This window comes from Leucoraja erinacea, chromosome 8, assembly GCF_028641065.1.
Source record: "Leucoraja erinacea ecotype New England chromosome 8, Leri_hhj_1, whole genome shotgun sequence".
Lineage (NCBI taxonomy): Eukaryota > Metazoa > Chordata > Chondrichthyes > Rajiformes > Rajidae > Leucoraja > Leucoraja erinaceus.
Genome location: NC_073384.1, coordinates 57,469,351 through 57,489,268, shown reverse-complemented (window position 1 = coordinate 57,489,268; position 19,918 = coordinate 57,469,351). Strand labels below are relative to the sequence as shown.

At 41.4% G+C, this 19,918-nt stretch overlaps 1 protein-coding gene across 8 annotated transcripts in view; it reads left to right on the top strand.

Annotated features, from left to right (window-relative positions):
- Nucleotides 1-19,918, top strand: part of rps6kc1 (ribosomal protein S6 kinase polypeptide 1) — a 148,441-nt gene that overhangs the window by 30,763 nt on the left and 97,760 nt on the right. For 6 of the 8 annotated variants that reach the window (XR_008723922.1, XM_055639756.1, XM_055639759.1 and 3 more), the window contains 2 exons: nucleotides 828-921; nucleotides 2,549-2,602. The exons of the other annotated variants lie outside the window; for them this stretch is intronic. Coding sequence is in view for 5 of the 6 variants with exons in the window: in XM_055639756.1 (XP_055495731.1) it covers nucleotides 828-921; nucleotides 2,549-2,602 (148 nt within the window). In the remaining variant the exon portion in view is untranslated. The remainder of the gene's footprint in view (nucleotides 1-827; nucleotides 922-2,548; nucleotides 2,603-19,918) is intronic. 8 annotated transcript variants of the gene reach the window in all.

Sequence of the window (19,918 nt, the reverse complement as noted above, 5' to 3'; positions counted from 1 at the left end):
AGAGCATAGCTTTAAGGTGAGAAGTACTAAGTTTAAAGGAGATGCTTGGGGCAACATTTTTACAGAGAGGATGGTGGACACTGGGAACATGCTGTCGAGGGGAGGGGGGTGATGGAGGCAGATATGAAGATGGCAGTTAAGAGATTTTAAGATAGGCCTATGGATTGGCAGAGAAGGGAGGAATATGAATCACGTGCATGGAGCTGAGATTAGTTGATCTTAGCATCATGTTCGGCACTGACATTGCGGACCGATGAGCCTGTTCCTGTGCTGTACTCCTGTATATTCTATGTTTTTAAACTCAGTGAGACTTTTGCATGTTTCAAACATTCTCATTCATTTTGGAACTGTAGTTTGCACCACATTGGAGGTTTGTTAAATTCCTCTGTCCTTTTCTTATTCCTCTATATTATTTCTCCTTTCTCAGTCTAAAGATGTCCCACATTAACTTAAGATAAACCGTTGCTCCATGAAGGGTATAATGGGTCAGACCTGGAATTTTGGCATTTAAATGAGGCATTAAAGATGGATACATTGAGATTGAGAAGCTCATGCCAAATCCTTCAACATGCAGATTCCATTTCTAATCTTAGGTCATGAATTTATTAGAGAGTTTTATCTGCAGTCAGTTCCTGTGCACATTTTTATTTTGGACACATTCATTGTTAGCCACCCTGCCAGCATATGAGAGCACAGTTGGAGAGCCCATTGTCCTGATCAAGGTGCAGCTCATGCAAAGACATATAATCGGATGCTCTAAACGGGCCTCATTTGGGGGCAATCCAGATTTTGGTTTGACCTTATTACATTTGCAAGTTTTCTTTTAGGATGGCGAAGTTCACGATGGTTCAGAACTCATTGGTCCAGTAGATCCCTCATCGGAGTCGCTGAATGATAGTCTGTCGGATGGCAGTTCTGAAGGTATGCAGGGACATAACTCAAAAGTTGGAACACCAAACCTTGAAGTCCGAATCCACCAAGTTTTGGTGGTTTCGGAGTTGTTTATTTTTACTGAAAATATTTTGGTATGAATGTTGCCATTAACTTTTGTCTCTAATGACTTGTGGAACTGACATTTTCCTGCAGCCCCAAACTTTTTGTTTTTAATGATTATTGGTTAGATCCCTCTATTGCTGTCATGTTATCTGTGGCCATGGTAGCACTAACAATTGGAGGTGGGGCTTAACAACACATTCAATGCTTTAAATGTTTGGCTTCCGCTTGCTTTAACCGCGAGCACTGCATGCTAGGGTACCATCAGCTTTGGATGATCACTTGGAAATCATGTCAGGTGATCTCCTCAGGTCTGTGCAGGGTGCTGATGTTTTAAACCTCTGACCATATTGCGGAGTTAGATTGTGAAGTTTTTTTTAAATTTGACCCAAATTCCATTTTTATAGAAACATGATGTTAAAATTCCAAAATAAAGAAATTGATGCTATACTTTACAGGTCACAAACCACATCCACAATGCAGTAAACTACTCTGCATTGCTCTTCAGTGTCAAAAGTCTTTTGAAGCCATTTGTGAAGCTTTGTTGCATTAAAGGAACCATACAAAGCCAAATTATTGTTGAATGCCCCAGCCAGTCTCTGGAGATGGCACATGAACTGTGATTTATGATGCGGCTCCTCGATATCGATTTTACCTTGAGGACTATAATTCAAAATAAAACTTTGCTTGAGAAGGAGTTAAACTTCAGAAAAAAAATTGCTATCACAAAACTGGAATAAAAATCTTCTAGTTATCCTTTTCTTTCTCTGGAGCTGCTACTGAATTAGTCTGGGCCATTTGTAGAATACAAGATCTCTTACAAAGATGCTTTCCTCACTAACATCACTTTTATTGTAAGATAGAGCCATACAGCACAGAAACAGGCCCTTTGTCCCAATTTGTCCGTATCACTCAAGATGCCCCATCTATGCTAGTCCCACCTGCTGCCATTTGGCCCATATCCCTCAAAGCAATGCTTACCAACATTTTGGGGGAGGTGATAATGACAAGAAAATATTAGTAATCCACTCTTCATGGACCGGGTCTATTAAGACTAAACACAGAATGGGATCATATATGCAATTCTGAAGAAGGGCCTCGACCCGAAACATCACCCATTCCTTCTCTCCAGAGATGCTGCCTGTCCTGCTTAGTTACTCCAGATTTTTGTGTCTATGCAATTGAAGTCTTTAAAACCTTGTTGAACCCGCTTGTTAATTTTAGGAACATTTGGAAGGTCTGCAGTGCAAAGCTTTCCTTCCAGATCGGGGGGCACAGTGATTTAGAAGCATGAATATGATTGTCAAATGATTTGGTTGGAGCACCAGAGGCTTCAGAATAGACCAGTTATTGTACCTCACAGGATTATCAAAAATGAATGTATGTTTTTAATTAGCTTTTAGCTTAAAATTAATTTAAAATGAGCTTTTGAAATACCTAAAGATGGAAAGAGGGAAAATTGGAATAAATCTGTGTTTTATCCACCAATATTTAAAATTGAATTAAATGTCACAGTGAGTAAGATTCTGATTGCCTCTTTTTATATTCTTTTTAGCCCGGAGAGACTTCTTCGATGACGTCACTCTTAGTAGTCAATCAGAATGTGGTGGTAAGATGCCAGAATGTCTTTAATTATCCTATAATTGATCTGAATGTGACCATGCATCAGCTGGGCCCTGTGATACAAGGCAGCTGTTGTTTAATAATGTATAAATGAGCTGTCCTTTATCTGAAACAGGCACGCTTGCTCTTGCATAGCGCCTTTCACGATCACGGATGTATCGTGCCTTACACCTGTACAATAGTTCCTCGAACATGGTTGTTCCTGTAAATGTCAGAATTGGGATGCTGAATTTGTACGGGGCAAGCTCTCATTGGAAATGTGAAAGCAACGAGATAAAGGAAGCCGTCTGACGGAGAAGTGATGGGCTGGATAACCCCAACTCTCCAAAAGTCAATTAATCTTTTGCATTCGTCTGGGTGGGCAGATGGGGCCTTGGTTTGCTATTTCATTGAGAAAGGCTGCAATCCATTAATGCAGAGCACTGAAGTGCTGCAGGCTTTTGAGTTCAAATTATTTTCTCTCTCCCCAGAACTGCAGTTCTATTTCAGTTTATGATTTCACTGTAATGACCAAATTCCCATTAAACTCCCTGGATCCACATCGTCCAGGTGTAGTCGCGGTGGACACTTTTTTGTGTGTTGAAGGAAAGCGTACAATTGACTTGTTCATAAACCCTTTACAAATGTGGAGTATTTCCTGAAATTCCCAGAGTCTCTCCCAATAATTGCAAATAGCCATCCATACACCAATGAGGTTGGGAAGATGACTGGAGGGAAAATGAACAAGGTGGGTATCTGAGGTAATAGAAACATAGAAAATAGGTGTAGGAGTAGGCCATTCGGTCCTTCGAGCCTGCACCGCCATTCAATGTGATCATGGCTGATCATCCAACTAATATATAGCAATTTGAAGACATTTGGGAAAAGAAAGCCAGAATGTGTTGACTGATAGTTCTGCCAAATATAATGGAGAGAAAGGCAGGGGTACACTTTATCGGACAAATGAAGTAAGCCAGGTGGGATATTATGCCTTAGAATCGGGGAACAATGGAAATTTAAAGGACAAAAAGACAAGGTGGGTCCTGGAACCAGCAAAGACGAAGGAGAAAAATTAAATGATGGACAAATAAGGATTAGAGTGACACGGACAAAATGTGGATTTGTACTAACTTAGATAGGCATCTTGGTCGGCAAGGACAAGTTGAGTTGAAGTGGCTGTTTCTGTGCTGTACAACTACATGAAATAAGTTGAATTTTGGGAGACCAGTAATGTTGGAAATCCTCTGTTAGGCACTTCTTGTTGGTGACCTTTCATCAGAGCTTTGAGAGGGTCCATTGATGAAAAGCACGAATTTTGTTTCTCTTCACACGTGCTGCTCTCCAATATTTTTAGTTTTAAGATTACTAGCATTTATAGACATATTTGGCTTTACATTCTTTTAATTCCTTTTCCACCTACCGCATTGAAAGCTATAGGAACATACATCATTTCCCATGGGCCTTTTGCTAGGTTTATGTTGTTGACACATGTACAAATATGAAACATTATAATCGTTATTTCAATGTTATCATTGTCCTTTATGCTAATGTTGATCAATCTGCAGATCACCTAGCTGGCGAATGACATTATCTCATAATTGACATGAACATGATTAAAATTTGAGGCACGCCCATTTTGATTGCGATGTTGCATTCTGCAACAGAGATGAACCAAAAGCTTATTTATTGTACATTTAACAAGTAAATTGTCCATCACAATAACCATTCACCCTGTGAATGTTAATGGTACTGGATTGCTTCCCCAAGTCATCAGTTCTGTTGCATGAGCATCATAAAGAGCCATCTGGAATTCCTAAAATGTAATTTGGTTAAAGACAGGACAACAGAAAAAAATGACCCATTACTTGAAAGGACAAGACATGTTTCAATTTTGTACATTATAAGACATTTATGGTAGATTAAAGTTATGTGTTTTAATAAATGTATCTTATTGCTGAACTGACAAAGCATAATGGAGATAAAACACTGTTTAGAGATTCATCCATGTTTAACAAATATCATAGTTAATTGTTAGTTTTTAAGAGATAGTATTGATTAGTAGAGACTGCATTGTCATGATTAACAATTGTGTCATTTTAATTTATGCTGATTGCCCAAAAGCTTTATTTTAATGGATTTGCAGGCAACTTCAGAAACTGCTTGTAAGTTTAGTTGCTTACAGCAAGTCAAGTTCAATCTGGTGCTGAAATAAAGTTAAAGACAAAATGAAAATACTGACTTTGGGACGGAAGGACTTTTACAGCTGTGATTACCAGAGTTCCCATATGTGCCTATCTTAAATAGGCAAGTGAAATGCAGGGAATGGAGCGATATGGATCTTACGCAGGCAAAGGAGATTAGTTTGACTCGGCATAATGTTTGACACGGGCATTGTGGGCCAAAGGGCCTGTTCTGTTCTGTGCTGTTCTCTGTCAGGAGCGTTATTCTTCCATCTGGGCAGAAAAATATTCATTTGAAAATGGAGGATGTAGGTGGAAAGGAGAGCAACAGTGGATCTGGGAGGCGACTGTGAGCATTGTTTTGAGGAGCGTTAAAGGATAGCAGAAATTAAATAGTTAGGCAGGGTGATTAAGGCAGCAAGTTGCAAAGAGGGTGTAGTGAACCACAAATATAGAGGGATGCACAAGTGAAGCCAGGGATGTGTGATTTATTGGATTGGATGACATGGATTTCTGGGACTAAAGCAAGGTGATAGAAGTCGCAGACTTTTAGAAAAGGTAAATGTGGAGGTGTGAGAAAGAAGAGAAAAGAGAAGTGTTGGAAAATCATAAATTGTGGATTCTGGGAACTCAATGAGAAAGTGGTGGGGATGAAACAAAACATGGATCAGGATTTCTGAGACTTGTGGGGTGGACAATGAGCCTGATTATAGATATTTATGCTACTATGTGGGATAGCTGGAATAGTGATGTTTCCGGTCATTTGTTTCAGCCGGACGGAAATGACATCAGAACTTTTACAGCAATTATTGAAGATGGTGATATCATCACAGTTTAATTGTAGGATGTTTTGACTCGTCCATGACCTAAATATAGCAATCATCAGTCCTTGTTAAAATATTGAAAGTTCAGCACACTATTTAATATGACGTGATGTTAGGTCTGAAACAAGTGTAGAGCAGATTCTATCTCTGAGACTACAAGAATCTATGAGAATTAATTTGCAGGTTAGTGAAAACAAGTTAATGTTCCTTGAAAGTGGCGTCACAGATGGATAGGGTGGTCAAGAAGGGTTTTGGGACATTGTTCTTCATCAGTCACATTGAGAGAGAAGTTGGGAGGTCATGTTACACTTATATAAGACTAGACTAAGTGGGACCCGTTGGGTCCCAGCATCACACGGGAGGGCTGGTATTCCACCAGCAATATTCCACCTCTCCACCAATTCCAATATTGCTGGCCAGTGGGGGGCTTTCTGTCGCGCTAGTTTGGGTGTTGCGGGCCGAAGGTACTGTTTTCTAGAGGGCTAGTATAGACATTGTGGGCCGAATGGATTCTTGGGCTGGCAACCGACTGTTACAATGATTTTAAAAGCCAAGCCAAAGCAAACAATTTGGCTGCAGCCACCTGACAACCAAAATTCATTTTGTGAACACAAACTTGTTAAAAAGGCGAGGCAAACAATTGGGCTGCAGCCACCTGACAAACCAAAATTCATTTTGTGAACACAAACTTTAAATAAAAAGGCAAACAATTTGGCAGCAGCCACATCAAGGGGACTCACCGTGGAGTAGACGTGCGTTCAGTGTTATTCACCGCTAAGAGAGCCGTGACCCTCTCGCTTCCTGGGTCTGGCAGAGACTGAGTGAGGCACGACACTTCCGGGTTTTATAGTCCCTCCCCCCTCCCGCCAGCGGGGGCAGCAGAGAGAATAGTTTAAAAAAACAAAAACGTTAATATCTTTCTGATTTTTCATCGATGGGAAAAATCCTCTGGTCCCGGAAGGCGGAGGGCTCTGAGTGAGGTGGTCAAAAATGACGGCCGTAGGTGGTGGCATTCTCTCGGAAATCGCAACACAGTGGGCCAAATGCGGTCAAGATCAGACTTTTAGTAATATAGATGTTGTTGAGGCTACATTTAGAGTATTGTGTTTAGTTTTGATCACCATGTTATAGGAATGACATTGTCAAGGTTGAAGGGGTTCAGAGACGATTTACCAGGATGTTCCTAGGACTCTAGGGCCTGAGCTATAGGGAGAGGTTGAGCAGGCTATGGCTTTATTCCTTGGAGCGCAGGAGGATGAGGGATGATCTTATAGAGGTGTACAAAATCATAAGAGGAATAGGTCGGGTAAATGCACAGAGGCTACTGCCCAGAGTAAGGGAATCGAGAACCAGCAGACATAGGTTTACGGTGAGTGGAGAAAGATTTTATGGGAACCTGAGGGGTACCTTTTTTACACAAATGGTGATGGATGTATGGAACAAGCTGCCAGAGGAGGTAGTTGAAACTGGTACTATGGCAATGTTTAAGAAACATTTAGACAGTGGCGTGGATAGGGTAGATTTAGAGGGATATGGGCCAAAACCAGGAAGGTGGGACTAGTGTCGATGGAGCATGTTGATCTAGGGTAGATTTAGAGGGATATGGGCCAAAACCAGGAAGGTGGGACTAGTGTCGATGGAGCATGTTGATCGGCATGGGCAGATTGGGCCGAAGGGTCCGTTTCCACGCTGTATTTCATTTCACTGCACATCTTGTATGTGTATGTGACAAATATAGTTGACTTGACTTGTATGACTCTACGAGTGACTTGTATGACTCTAAATGGAAAGGTTAAAGTTAAGCTGCTGGTATGGTGCGAGGGAGCTAACTGGCATCAGTGGATCAGAATGGGAATAGAGTTCATTTTACAGATGGTGCTGTTGAGGGGTAATGGTTACGTTTAAAAAAAACAACTTTTTAGACTAGATAATTTTTGAGACTGGAAGAAATCTTTTCTTCAGATTGCATTTTGACATGTAGGAGGACTCTGTGAGGACAGTCTTAAAGGGAAGTGTGAGGATGTTTTTGCTGATCTTATTGCACGTGGAAAATGCTTGGGGAGGGGAACAAGGTATGGTCAGGCACAAAGACAGTTGATGTCTTACTTTACAGGTGGTCTCTGACAGTAAATCTGCTGTTGGAACCAGCCCAGGAAAGCATCTGTTGCAGTGCTAATCCTTTTGAATAATCTTGAGTCTCCTTGAGGAGAGCGATATTGTGTTTTGTATATCGATAGCACCAATGGCAAATATATATTAGTCATGGTAGTGATATTTTGCATGTTATGAAAAAAAAAAAACCTGGAAATGTGGACTGGCAAGATCTGTTAGATCAAAGGAAAAGGGTTACAAAGCTGACAAAAAGATAATGATTGGAGAAAAATGAATCTTAGTACGAGTAGAGACACTTTTCTCCATTTATAGAGGTGTGCTGAGACTGAGCCTGAAATATCATGCACAGGTCTAGTCTTGCTACAAAAGGGAAGGATATACTTGCAATGAAGAAATACAGCATAGGTTTAAGATAAATCCCTGTACAGTTATAGACATGGCAGATCTAACCTATATTTGGGCATAGAGAATAAAAAATGATCTTTTTGTGTAATTATTAAGAGATTTTAGTGGAGGAATACAATGTTTTTCACTGTCCTAAGGTGTCCAGAAGCAGGTTGGTCACCGTCTCAAAAGAAGGGGTCAACCATTCAGGACTGAGGTGAGAAGAAATGCCTTTACCCAGAGGGTGGCGAATGGTTGGAATTCACTGCCGAAGTGGGCAGTGGAGGCTCAGTCACTGAGTCCATTCACGACAGTGATTGATAGATTTTTGAGAATGTGGATAATGGATTTGATACAGGACTGTGGTGCTGCTGCAGCACCATCCACCACCGTCTTGTTGAATGGTGGAACAGGCCGAAGGGCCTACTCTTGTTTCTACTGGTGTCCGTGCAAAAGCACCGAACATTCAGAGTGATAAGCACCTAATGAAAATTTGAAATGAGAGTCTGTGGAAGGGTCCCGACCCGAAACATCACCTATCCATGTACTTCAGGGATGCTGCCTCATACGTTGAGTTACTCCAGCACTTTGTCTTTTTTTGTTTTGTAAAACAACATCTGCAGTTCCTTCTTTCTATAGGTTGAGATGCAGGAAATTTCTTGCATTCTGAGGAAGCTTTGGCATTTTGATTAGCATGAGGTTTCGTAGCAATTTCAGAAGAACTTAATCTGGTCATAATTTCTCACTTGGCGGAGCCAGGTTTTTATATGTCCTTCACCGGTTTAGCACAACTCTCTTTCAGCGGAGGCAGGAAAACGATTATGCGAGTCAAGGACAGGGGACAATTATTTGTTGATTCAGGAATTGTTTGTTGGGGAGAAATGCAATGCTCCCACCACATTGAGAATGCAAATTATTTGTAAAGTCACCTTGTCCAGGCATTTAGTTTCTGCTAATAGTCGAGTGGTGTGTGCACCTGGCACTTCCAGATGCGGCAATACATGTTTCTAATGTGCAAAACATCAGTGTTTATTTATCTTAACCAGCAGAGTAAGTACATTAGGGCCAAATTAATTGCAAACCTCCTCAAATGTGTGCATTCAATTGTAACTTCTAGAATTCTTCCTTTCTTGCCTATTGAAGCATTTCAGTAGCTGTAACCTTTAACGCTCCCAACGTCAACTAAACAAAAACACTGCTGTTTTTCGGTGAATGTCAGAATATTTGCTGCTCTCTTTTGCATCAGCATGCTTGAGAATATTACATGGGCATCTTCATTTCCTATTAATGAGCATATGGAGCAGAAGACCTTGACTCATAATTATACCCCATCTAATTGAGAAAGCAGTGTGTATCCATATTGATGGACTGAGCTTGATTTGAGTAACTGATGACCAATTAGGCTGCATAAATTTGAGCTGATCTTAAATCATTTGCTGGCTGTTCTTAATTCAGTATAGGTGAATATGGTTCAGTTTTAGTTTTGTGGGTTTTTTTCCTCTTTAATTCTCATTTTTCAGCAGCTAATTTCAGCTTCTTCATCATCCATTTTTTTTTGTGCTTCTTGTTCACATTGCCAGTGAACAGCAAGAAATTATATATATATTTTTTTCCGTTAAATAGCTTACGGCTCATATTTGTGGGTAGTTTGGAAAAACTTGTTAATTTGCAGTTTGTGAATCCCTTCTTGGCCCTAACTCCTTGGATCTTATGGTGCAAGAAGTAAACTGTGAAACCCAACACCACGATAACTCCGAAGATAGAGACAAAATGCTGGAGTAACGCAGCGGGACAGGCAGCATCTCTGGAGAAAAGGAACGGGCGATGTTTTGGGTCGAGACCCTTCTCTCGACCCAAAACATCACCCTTTCCTTCGCTCCAGAGATGCTGCCTGCCCTGCTGAGTTACTCCAGCTTTTGTGACTACCTTTGGTTTAAACCAGCATCTGCAGTACCTTTCTACACACCATGATACCGCCAGTGGAATGCATTAGAAAGCAAATCGCTTGGCTTAATTACATCAGTGAGCCATCAACTGCAGCATGACAAAAATACAGTTTCTAATTAATCTTTTTGAACGAGAGAGAACAAAATCTGATAGTGCAGGTGACCATTTTACTCAGTCTGCACCAGCACTTTAAAGAGTAAGTAAGTAAGTAAGTTTAATTTATATAGCACATTTTAAGTCAGCTCGCATTGACACCAAAGTGCTTTACATAAAATAGATAATAAGTTTCCACACCATAGAAAAAGGTTTTAAAAAATAAAGAAAATGGACACAACACGTTATAGAGTTCAACGCCAACGTCCCCCCACAGCAGAATCAAAAATGTCCACTGTGGGGAAAGGCACCAGAAAGTTAAGTCTTCTTCCTCTGAAACACCCGAGGTCGGGGCCCATTTGTGGCCTTGCAGCCAGTCCGATAATTTTCAGGGCCCTCTTGCCGTGAAGATGGAACTCCGGCAAAAGAGCTTTCTAATTTGATCAATTCCTTTCTCATTTTCCCTGTAGCCATGCAACTTTTTACATTTTCAGTTCTTCAGTAATTTCTTTTTTGAAAGTTATTTTTTTACATTTGCTTCCACTATTTTTGCGGAGCATAATTGTGGAGTTAATATAAAAGACTGTTTGCCATTTAATTTATTTTGTAGTTATCATAAATCCCCACTTATCAGTCGTCAACCCAGTGGTCTTATTACAGATACTCCTGTTATCTCTCTGCTTGACCTCTCAGGTTGGGACCCTTCTACAGACTGACGGAATAGAGGAGAAATAGCTGGGAGAAAGAGGTGAGAGTTAGAGTAGGTCAAGAGCTGACAAATGATAAGTGGAGCCAGGTGAGGAGGGGTTGATTGAGTGGGGAAAGAAGGGTGGAGATAGTAAACCAAAACTGGAGGTGGAGAAGACAGAATGATAGGTCAGGAAGGTGGGGAGCAAAATGTAAAACCAGAGGGAGCGGTGATGGGCAGAAAGGAACGGGGAAGGGAATCAAAATGGGGGACCTGTGTTAAGGGGGGTTTTGAGATGAACGGATGGATGAAAGGTGATGCGGTGGAGGCAGTGGGAAGAAAGGAAGGTGAGGAGGCGGTGCCATCTGAAATTGTGTATTGTGTATTCAGTGCTCATGCTGAAATTGTGTATTCAGTGCTCATGCTGTTGGGTTGCAGTGTGCCTAAGTGGATTATGAGGTGCTGAGCTTCAACTTTGCCAGAAACTGCACTCTTGTGTGTTTTGCGCAAGATTTCAGCATCTGCAGTCTCTTGTGTTTCCATAAGATATTTTTCTTGTTTGAAATATGATATTGCAGATTGCCAAGATGCATGTTGTGTCTAAATGCGTTTCTGCGGTGTTTCTTTGCGATGAGCTCCATCGCAGTCAACAATATAACTTAGATCCACCAAAACTTCATCCTAACATTGTGTTCATTCATTTTGGGCTGGCAAAATAACATCCACAAATGATAATTTTCTCTTTTTAAAGCCTCAGTCTTATTTACATTGGTAGCACTAACATTATGATGACCCTTTGACTCTTTGAATCCACATGACAAATCTGTGATGTTTGTAATGCGACTCGATTATTACTTAATTTGCAAAATATATGTAAAGCTTGTGAAGGGATTTTTAATCTAATGCAGCAATTACACAATTCCTGTGATCAGTGCAGAACATCGTTAAATATGTTAGTCAGGCAGTTAAGATCTACAGGGATTTTGTTCGATTCGTTGAATAGAGCCATACATTTGTCATGGTATGGAAGGAGGCCATTCAGCCCTTTCCGTTTATGCCAGTATCTAAAAGAAGGTCTGAAGAAGGGTCTCCACCGAAAACGTCACCTATTTTCTCCAGAGATGCTGTCTGACCTGCTGAGTTACTCCAGCTTTTTGTGTCTATCTTCGGGTTAAACCAGCATCTGCAGTTCCTCTGCAGGTTCCTCTGCAGGTTCCTCTGCAGGTTCCTCTGCAGGTTCCTCTGCAGTTCCTGCATATTCTCCTTGCAGTTTAAACCAGCATCTGCAGGGAGAATAGCCTCAGTTTCTTCAGCGTAATAACCAAAATTTGTTATTCCTAAAATCATTCTATTTGTATCTGTTTGTTGTCCTGTACTTCCCAAGGTTGGGTGGCCTTAATTGCATGCAGTCTACCACAGTTGGCCACCCTGTTTTTGTACGTCACGTCTCCATTTCTAAATGATAAATTCCAGCATCCCATGTTGTACCACTTACCCAACCCTGCAATTCTGAAACGTTTGTTCACGTGTGTATTTAATAGCAGAAATGATCAAAGAATATCAAAACCAATTCATTTAAATACAACTAAAAATTGTTTTTTTAGCAACAACGTGAAAACAAATGAAAGCATTTAAGTAAACTTGGCCTTGAAATTGATTAAAATTTCCTATTGTGTTATCAGCCGTCTCCATTCAAATGAATGGAGAAAGTAAGATTTTCAGGCAGATTCTCGTGAATGAATGATGGGGAAATGACCCAACGTCACTCTCTGGCACTGGGCTTGTGAGTCCAGCCTTTCAGCATCTGAGCACAACTCAGAAACTGTCAAGCAGATGCCAGCAAGTTCAGGATTTGTGAGCACATGCATGCAATACAGGACTTACAACGTGAGCAAGGTCAGCAGTTCTTAACAAAACTCTGACATTTCTTGTTAAATCTGGGCCAGTGCTCTTTCCATCAATATTTCCTTCACCTAACCACATGCCAACATGACAAATGTTGGCGGAAAAAGTGGTGGATTTAAAAAAAAGAGAAACTTGAGTGGTTGCTGAGGAATCATCTCTGTTCATTTTTTGACTAACACAGCAATCTAATCATTCAATAATAATTCTAACAACAAACAAATCAGTGAAACTTCTAATATTCAAGACCATATATGTATATACCTCCAATTAGCAATTGCAAGCGGGAAGTGATCTTGAAAAATATGTTTAACATAAAATGACCATTGCTAACCATTTTAACTTCCTTTCCCATTCGTATACTGATCTTTCTATCCTCGGCCTCCTCCAGAGAGAGGCCGCAGACAACTGGAATAACAGCACTACGTATCCCACTTGGGTATCTTACAACCCAACGTATGAACATTCCAACTTTTAGGTAACTAATCATTATACAACCCCCCCCCCACCCATCCCTTGCCCACTGTTTCTTCCCAATCTTAACTGTGCCCCACCTGGACTCATTCCAATTCAGACCACTAGACATAGGAGCAAAATTAGGCCATTCAGCCCATTGAATCTACTCCTCCATTCAGTCATGGCTGATCTATTTTTCCCTCTCAACTCAGTTTCCTGCCATTTTCCACGTAACCTTTGACACCCTTACTAATCAAGAATTCTATCAATCTTTGGTTGAACAATACCAAATGACTTCACCTCCACAGCTCCATGTGGCAATGAATTCCACAGATTCACCACCCTCTAGCTATAAGAAATCCTCCTCACCTGTATTCTGAAGGTACGTCCTTTTATTCTGAGGCTGTGCCCTCTGGTTCCAGACTCTTCCACTACATGAAATGTAATTTCTCCCCTTCCTCCGGCTGCTCTATTTGCACCTCACACTTCAATCCTCACACCTTTTGTCTTTTTATCTCTGGCCTTTGTCCAACCATCTGCTGATCACCTCCCCGCGCCCCCTCTCACCTGCATCCAACTATCACTGGCCAGGCTTTATCCTCCCCTTCCTCTCTCCCAGCTCCCCCTCACCACCACAATCAGTCTAAAGAAGGGTTCCAAACCAAAATGCTCTCCAGAGAAACTGCCTGATCCACCGAATCTGAGTGACTCCAGCACTTTGTGTCTTTTTTTGTAAACCAGTACCTGCAGTTCCTTGTGTATTAAAACAAATTACCATTTTAAAGAGGAAATTTCTTTTAGCATTGTTGCATACCACTAATGCCTTGCATAGTTATAAAATTATGAGACTGTGTTGCCGTTAGCCAGGGCCGGCCTTAAGCCAATTGGACCAATTGCTCCCAATTGGGCCCCGCGCCTAAGGAGATCCCGCGCTAGAGTAATCTACTCTTGGCTCCGGTAGATCTACCCCGAGTGGAGGGGGGAGAGAGTGGTGGGGAGAGAGTAGAAGGGTGGAGGGGGAAGAAAGGGGTAGACGGGGAGAAAGGGGTAGACGGGGAGGGTGGTGTGAGGGGGAATGGAGAAGGGGGATGTGTGTCGATCCTTCACGGTCCTGGGGCAGCGCTCCCGCCTCTCCAGTCGCCGTGCTTCACGCACACAGCCCTGGCTCCACCCCTCTCTCTCCCCGGGGTGACGCAATGAAACATACTGGTAGGGTCGGGCCGGGGGTTGGAGCAATGTTTACAAACCTCGGCCTCAGCGCACACCCGTCCGCCCGGACCCCGGCATCCGCTCACGCCGCCGGCCATCTCCCTCCCTTCTTCCCTTCTTCCCTTTCCTCCCTCCTTTCACTCCTTCCCTCACTCCTTCCTCCTTTACACACACCCTCCCCCCACAAAAGGGTAGGATTTTCATTTCACAGAGGCTTTCATTGGGCTGGCAGCTCACTCACTCACGGCTGGTGGACTGGCAGTTGACTCATGGCTATTCCTTGAAACTCCATTCAAACAAAGTTTCCTACCATTTCAAGCAGGGTGCAAGGCTACCAAGGTGACCTCTCCCTCCCCCATCTTGCAGAGACTGAGCCACGCCCACACTTCCGGGTTTTATTGTCCCCCCACCCACAAGAAGGGGCGTGGCCGTCCTGGCAGTTATTGACAGGAGAGAGAATCTCAACATTTTTAAACATTAATAACTGTTTTATTTTTCATCGATGGGAAAAATCCTCTTGTCCTGCACAGCGGAGGGGGACCCTGAGTTAGATGGCCAAAAATCTTTTTAAGCGCACATTTTCATTACTTTCCATTCTGCCATAGAGATATAATGTTTATAATAGACTTTATTTATATTTCTACGATTCTACAGACCATAGCTGGGAACCTGGGGCTCTCCAAAATTGTTCCCAATTGGGCCCTGCACCTCCTAAGGCCGGCCCTGCCCTTAGCAATAAAGAGCAATATCGATTTGCTTCCTGTTTGTTTTCTGTATTTACACGCTATCTTTGCTTCCTGTATGAGGATATCTACCTCTCCAAGTAACTTTTAAATATCTTCTTACCGAAGCGGACCATCCCATATTTCCCACTATTTCTCAACAACTAGTAGAGGTGCTGCTTCACTGCTGGGGACCACGTTCAGTCCTGACCTTCAGTGCTGTCTGTGTGGAGTTTGCATGTTCTGCCTGTGACCATAGGAGTTTCCTGCAATTTCCTCCCATGTCTCAAAGTGTGGGATTGTGTGTAAATTGGACAGTAAAATTACGCCTTTGTGTTGGGTGAGTGACAGACTCTGGGAGAAACATGAAACAAGGTTTAATGTAGGATTAGTACAAATGGATGGTTGGTAGTCAATATAGATTTGGTTGGCCACAGGACATAGTTCTCTGCCGTTTCCCTCCTCCATCACAGTCACTAATATAGATTGTAGGAAGCTGAGGGCCAGAACTCAGCTGCATATCATTTAACAGCATGAATGACTCCCACTAACTCTGCTTCTCGCTCCCCACAGAGGCTGCCTGATTTGTTGAATTTTACTGTTTTTTTAGTGTTAAATGCTTTGTTCTACTCCATAATTCCAGCAGTATAAGGAAACCTTTAAAAATATCAAAAGGATAATCTGAGTGAACATGTTTTTATTTTTAAAAGCTATTTTTTGTCGTCTGGTGGGCACTTTGCATGGTGGTTTATCCATGGGGTATTTATTTTCTGAATGTTCACTTAATCTTTTGTCTATAATATGTTGCTATCATTATCTTGAGCCCTTGTGCAATACTCTTTTGTGACTTCTTACCAATTGCCTTTTTGAAATCGAAACACACTACATATACTGTTAGTCTTTATCTCTCCTGATAGTTACAACCTCAAAGATTTCTAATTAATTTGTTTGACACAGATTCTTTCTTGTAACCTTTTTCACCCCGTGGAACAATGCTATGCTTTTCTAAATGCTCTGTTATCACTTCTGTTAGCAATTGATTCAATCATTTTCCTGGTTTTTGAGGCTAGGCAAACATGCCAGCCATATTTTGGTGTCTCTCTTCCTCATAGAACAGTACAGAACAGTAAAAGGTCCTTAGACCCACAATGTCCTGTGCAAAATGTGATGCCAAGTTAAACTAATCTCCTCTGCCTGTATGTGATCCATATCCCTCCATTCCCTGCAGATCCACAAGTCTATCCAGAAGATTTTAAACAACAGTGTGGTATCTGCCTCCATCTCTACCCCTGTTCCATCCCCCCCCAAAGGTCTGACTGTCTCCCCTATCTAAGCCTCTCATAATTGTGTAAACTTCCATCTGGTCTCCCCTCAGCCTCCAAAGTTCCAGAGAAAATAAATCAAAATTTGTCGAACCTCATCTTGTAGCTAAATTTCTTTTAAAACAGGCAGCATTCTGGTTAAAGAAAGGCCCGATCCATGATTGATAGTGAAATTTCACTTTACTAGTCCCCAAAGGCACAATGAACCTCTTCCCCTACACTCTGGTTTGGTCAGTGAGTCACAAACGGGTGTCAAGGGTTATGGGGAGAAGGCAGGAAAATGAGATTAGGAGGCAGAGATCAGCCAAATTCTCCTGATTCTCAAAGCTGCTACAGTTAAAACCTTGTCTTTTCTTTCAATGTAATATGAATCTTGCCTACTTTAGCCAGCCATGGATGAAGGGATCACCTTTTCCGTGACATCTTCATTTATCAATGGAGTGCATATTATAAAATATTTCTTCAAAAAACCACTACGACATGTATTTCTTTTAGGCTATTATTTTAATCTACTTGTGTCTCATATCAATGCAATTGCTTTTTATTTATGTAAGACCTTAGATTCAAACTTGAGTATGTCACTTACAACCTGAAATGGGAGTTTAGCAAATTATGATCACTGCTTCCCAGAGGAACGTATAAAATAAGAGCTAATTATACCTATATCAATATCCGTGACAAGATGCAAAATAAGGTGTTCACCTCTGGATCAATAACCCTTTATTCTAAGAAACTGTTAAGGGTTCATTTCACGTTTATTCTCAAGACCATCTTCGTCCAGTTTTTATGAAAGTGAGTGCATGATGGAAGCCCCTTTATTTGGGAACTGAAAATATGTCCAAAATTGCTACCATGAAGGAAACCTCCACCTGTGTTTTCTACCCCTTATTCCTAATCTCTACCCAAACAGATGATATTTTTGTGTTTGTGTAGCTAATATCATCTTTCATTATCAAAGCTTCAAATTCTGCCCACTGTCTTTAACTCACTTTCCTTTCTGATGATGATCTGAAATTTGATACCTTGGGATAAGAAGTCAATCCCTGTCAATTTCCAACCTCACCTCTGCAATTATTTTTAGAGAAATCAATCCACCTGTTTGCGGGTACTAATTCAGCTATCCTGTCATAAACGTTGTGTGCATTCTAATCAAGATTTGTTTTAACATTTAGTTTTGGCTTGTCTTCACTTTCCCCTACTTTGACAACATTTGATGTTGCACTTTTACTGAGATTCACTCCGTTCTACCCTGCCACACTGTTTATCATTACCTATTGTATCAGTATTCTTTAAATTTCCAAAGTTTCCTCTCCTACATACATGTACATTAGCTTTATGATAAACTGAATGGGGGGGGGGAGATTGCAACAAATACAAAATGCTCTGGGTTAACATTAACTTGATGGCTAAATAGTTACCTCTGCTGTGAGAGAGTTGACAAATATAATGTAATTTAAGGGATGCGACGGTCCCCTAGAATCTGCAAACTAGGTATCTCTTCCATTTCCTGTGGTATTATAATGCCTGCAGCTTAGACACAAGGCCAAACACTTTGATCCATTCTGAATACAAACACTGTGGACTTGATTGTTTAAAATAGTAACATAAGATCTTTATCATATGTTTGGAAGGTCCTTGGTAGTTTGTTTCGCTGTACTGTTTACAGTGTGAAATTTAATCTGCTAGTTTTGAATGCATTGCAGTAAAGTCAAACATCTTTCCATTGGAATATATCCATGGAGCTGGCCATCAATCTGCATATGTCCTTCCATTGTAATATTTGCGTTGTTAAGCAATGGGAAATGCTAGAAGAGATTTTTGTTAGTTGTTTCTTTAATGCAAGCATAGCTGGCAAAATCAGTGCCTATGGAAGCAGGAATTGAGTCTTTGCTTTCTGATTGGAACTGTGTGTGTAAGACAGCTAGCAAAATGGAAGTGCTGCTTCATGTATATGAAGAGAAGTCTTATTTAGTCAGCATTACAGTGTCCCTGGCAGTAGGTGGCAGTCAGTGTTAGTGCTATGCACATTGCCTGCAGGATCTGGGAACAGATGTGGGCAAATATCTGCCAAGATGAAACTATCGGTAAGGTTATTTTCCATGGCCGAAGTGTTTTCGATATAAATGTTATCTCTCATCTTGTCCTTGCATTTATTTTGACTCGGCCCCATTCCTTGAATAACCATGAAGCCTTATTTTATTGTTTACCATTTATACCTATATTCCACTATGGCACAATTTTGAAGCTGCAGCCAGCAATTAAAATGCTTTTTTTAAAATAACTTTGAAGGTCTTTTTGTACAAAATGGCTGCAACCTAGCCCAGAAGCATGATTACTTACATGCAACACGATATTCTTCGGAGTGAATGTGTACTCGTCTTCAACTTAAAGGTGCCTTTTGACATTTGCATATAATAATATAGGAACATAATACAAAGGAAAGACAAGAACTGGAAGCAGGTTTAGAAATAAAGGAGCATAGCCTAGGATCATACATAGATGCATAAATAGGTGCAGGAGTAGGCCATTCAGCTCTTCCAGCCAGCACCAACATTCAATGTGATCATGGCTGATCATCCACAATCAGTACCCAGTTCCTGCCTTCTCCCCATATCCCTTCGTTCCGCTAGTCCTAAGAGCTCTATCTAACTCTCTTTTTAATGCATCCAGTGAATCGGCCTCCACTGCCTTCTGAGGCAGAGAATTCCACAAATTCACAACACTCTGGGTGAAAAAGTTTTCCAACTCTCAGTTCTAAAAGGCCTTCCCCTTATTCTTATACTGAGGCCTCTGGTTCTGGACTCCCACAACACTGGGAAAAATGTTCCTGCATCTAGCGCAGTGCTTCTTAAACTGGTGAATGGTTCACCCAAGGGCGAATGCAATTATTTTGGGGTGAATGAAACTAGAGGGGTGAATGAAAGGTGAATTACTTAATTTATTCAGATATTAATTTTTTTTTTTCGATACTTAAAAAAGGCATTGCTTTTAAAGTGGTTTGTAAGAGCATGCTGACCAGTTGCATCGTGGCTTGTTACGGCAACCTGAGCATCCAGGAGCAGAAAAGGCTGCAAAAAGTTGTAAACACTGCCCAGTCCATCATTGGCTCTGACCTCCCTATCATCGAGGGGATCTATCACAGGCGCTGCCTCAAAGGCTGCCAGCAGCATCAAGGACCCACACCATCCTGGCTACACACTCATCTCACTGCTGCCACCAGGTAGAAGGTACAGGAGCCTGAAATCTGCAACGTCCAGGTTCAGAAACAGCTTCTTCCCCACAGCCATCAGACTATTAACCACAATTTCAAACAAACTATGAACTATAACTGCCTATTACACTTTATAACCATATAACCATATAACCATATAACAATTACAGCACGGAAACAGGCCATCTCGGCCCTACAAGTCCGTGCCGAACAAAATTTTTTTTTCCCCTTAGTCCCACCTGCCTGCACTCATACCATAACCCTCCATTCCCT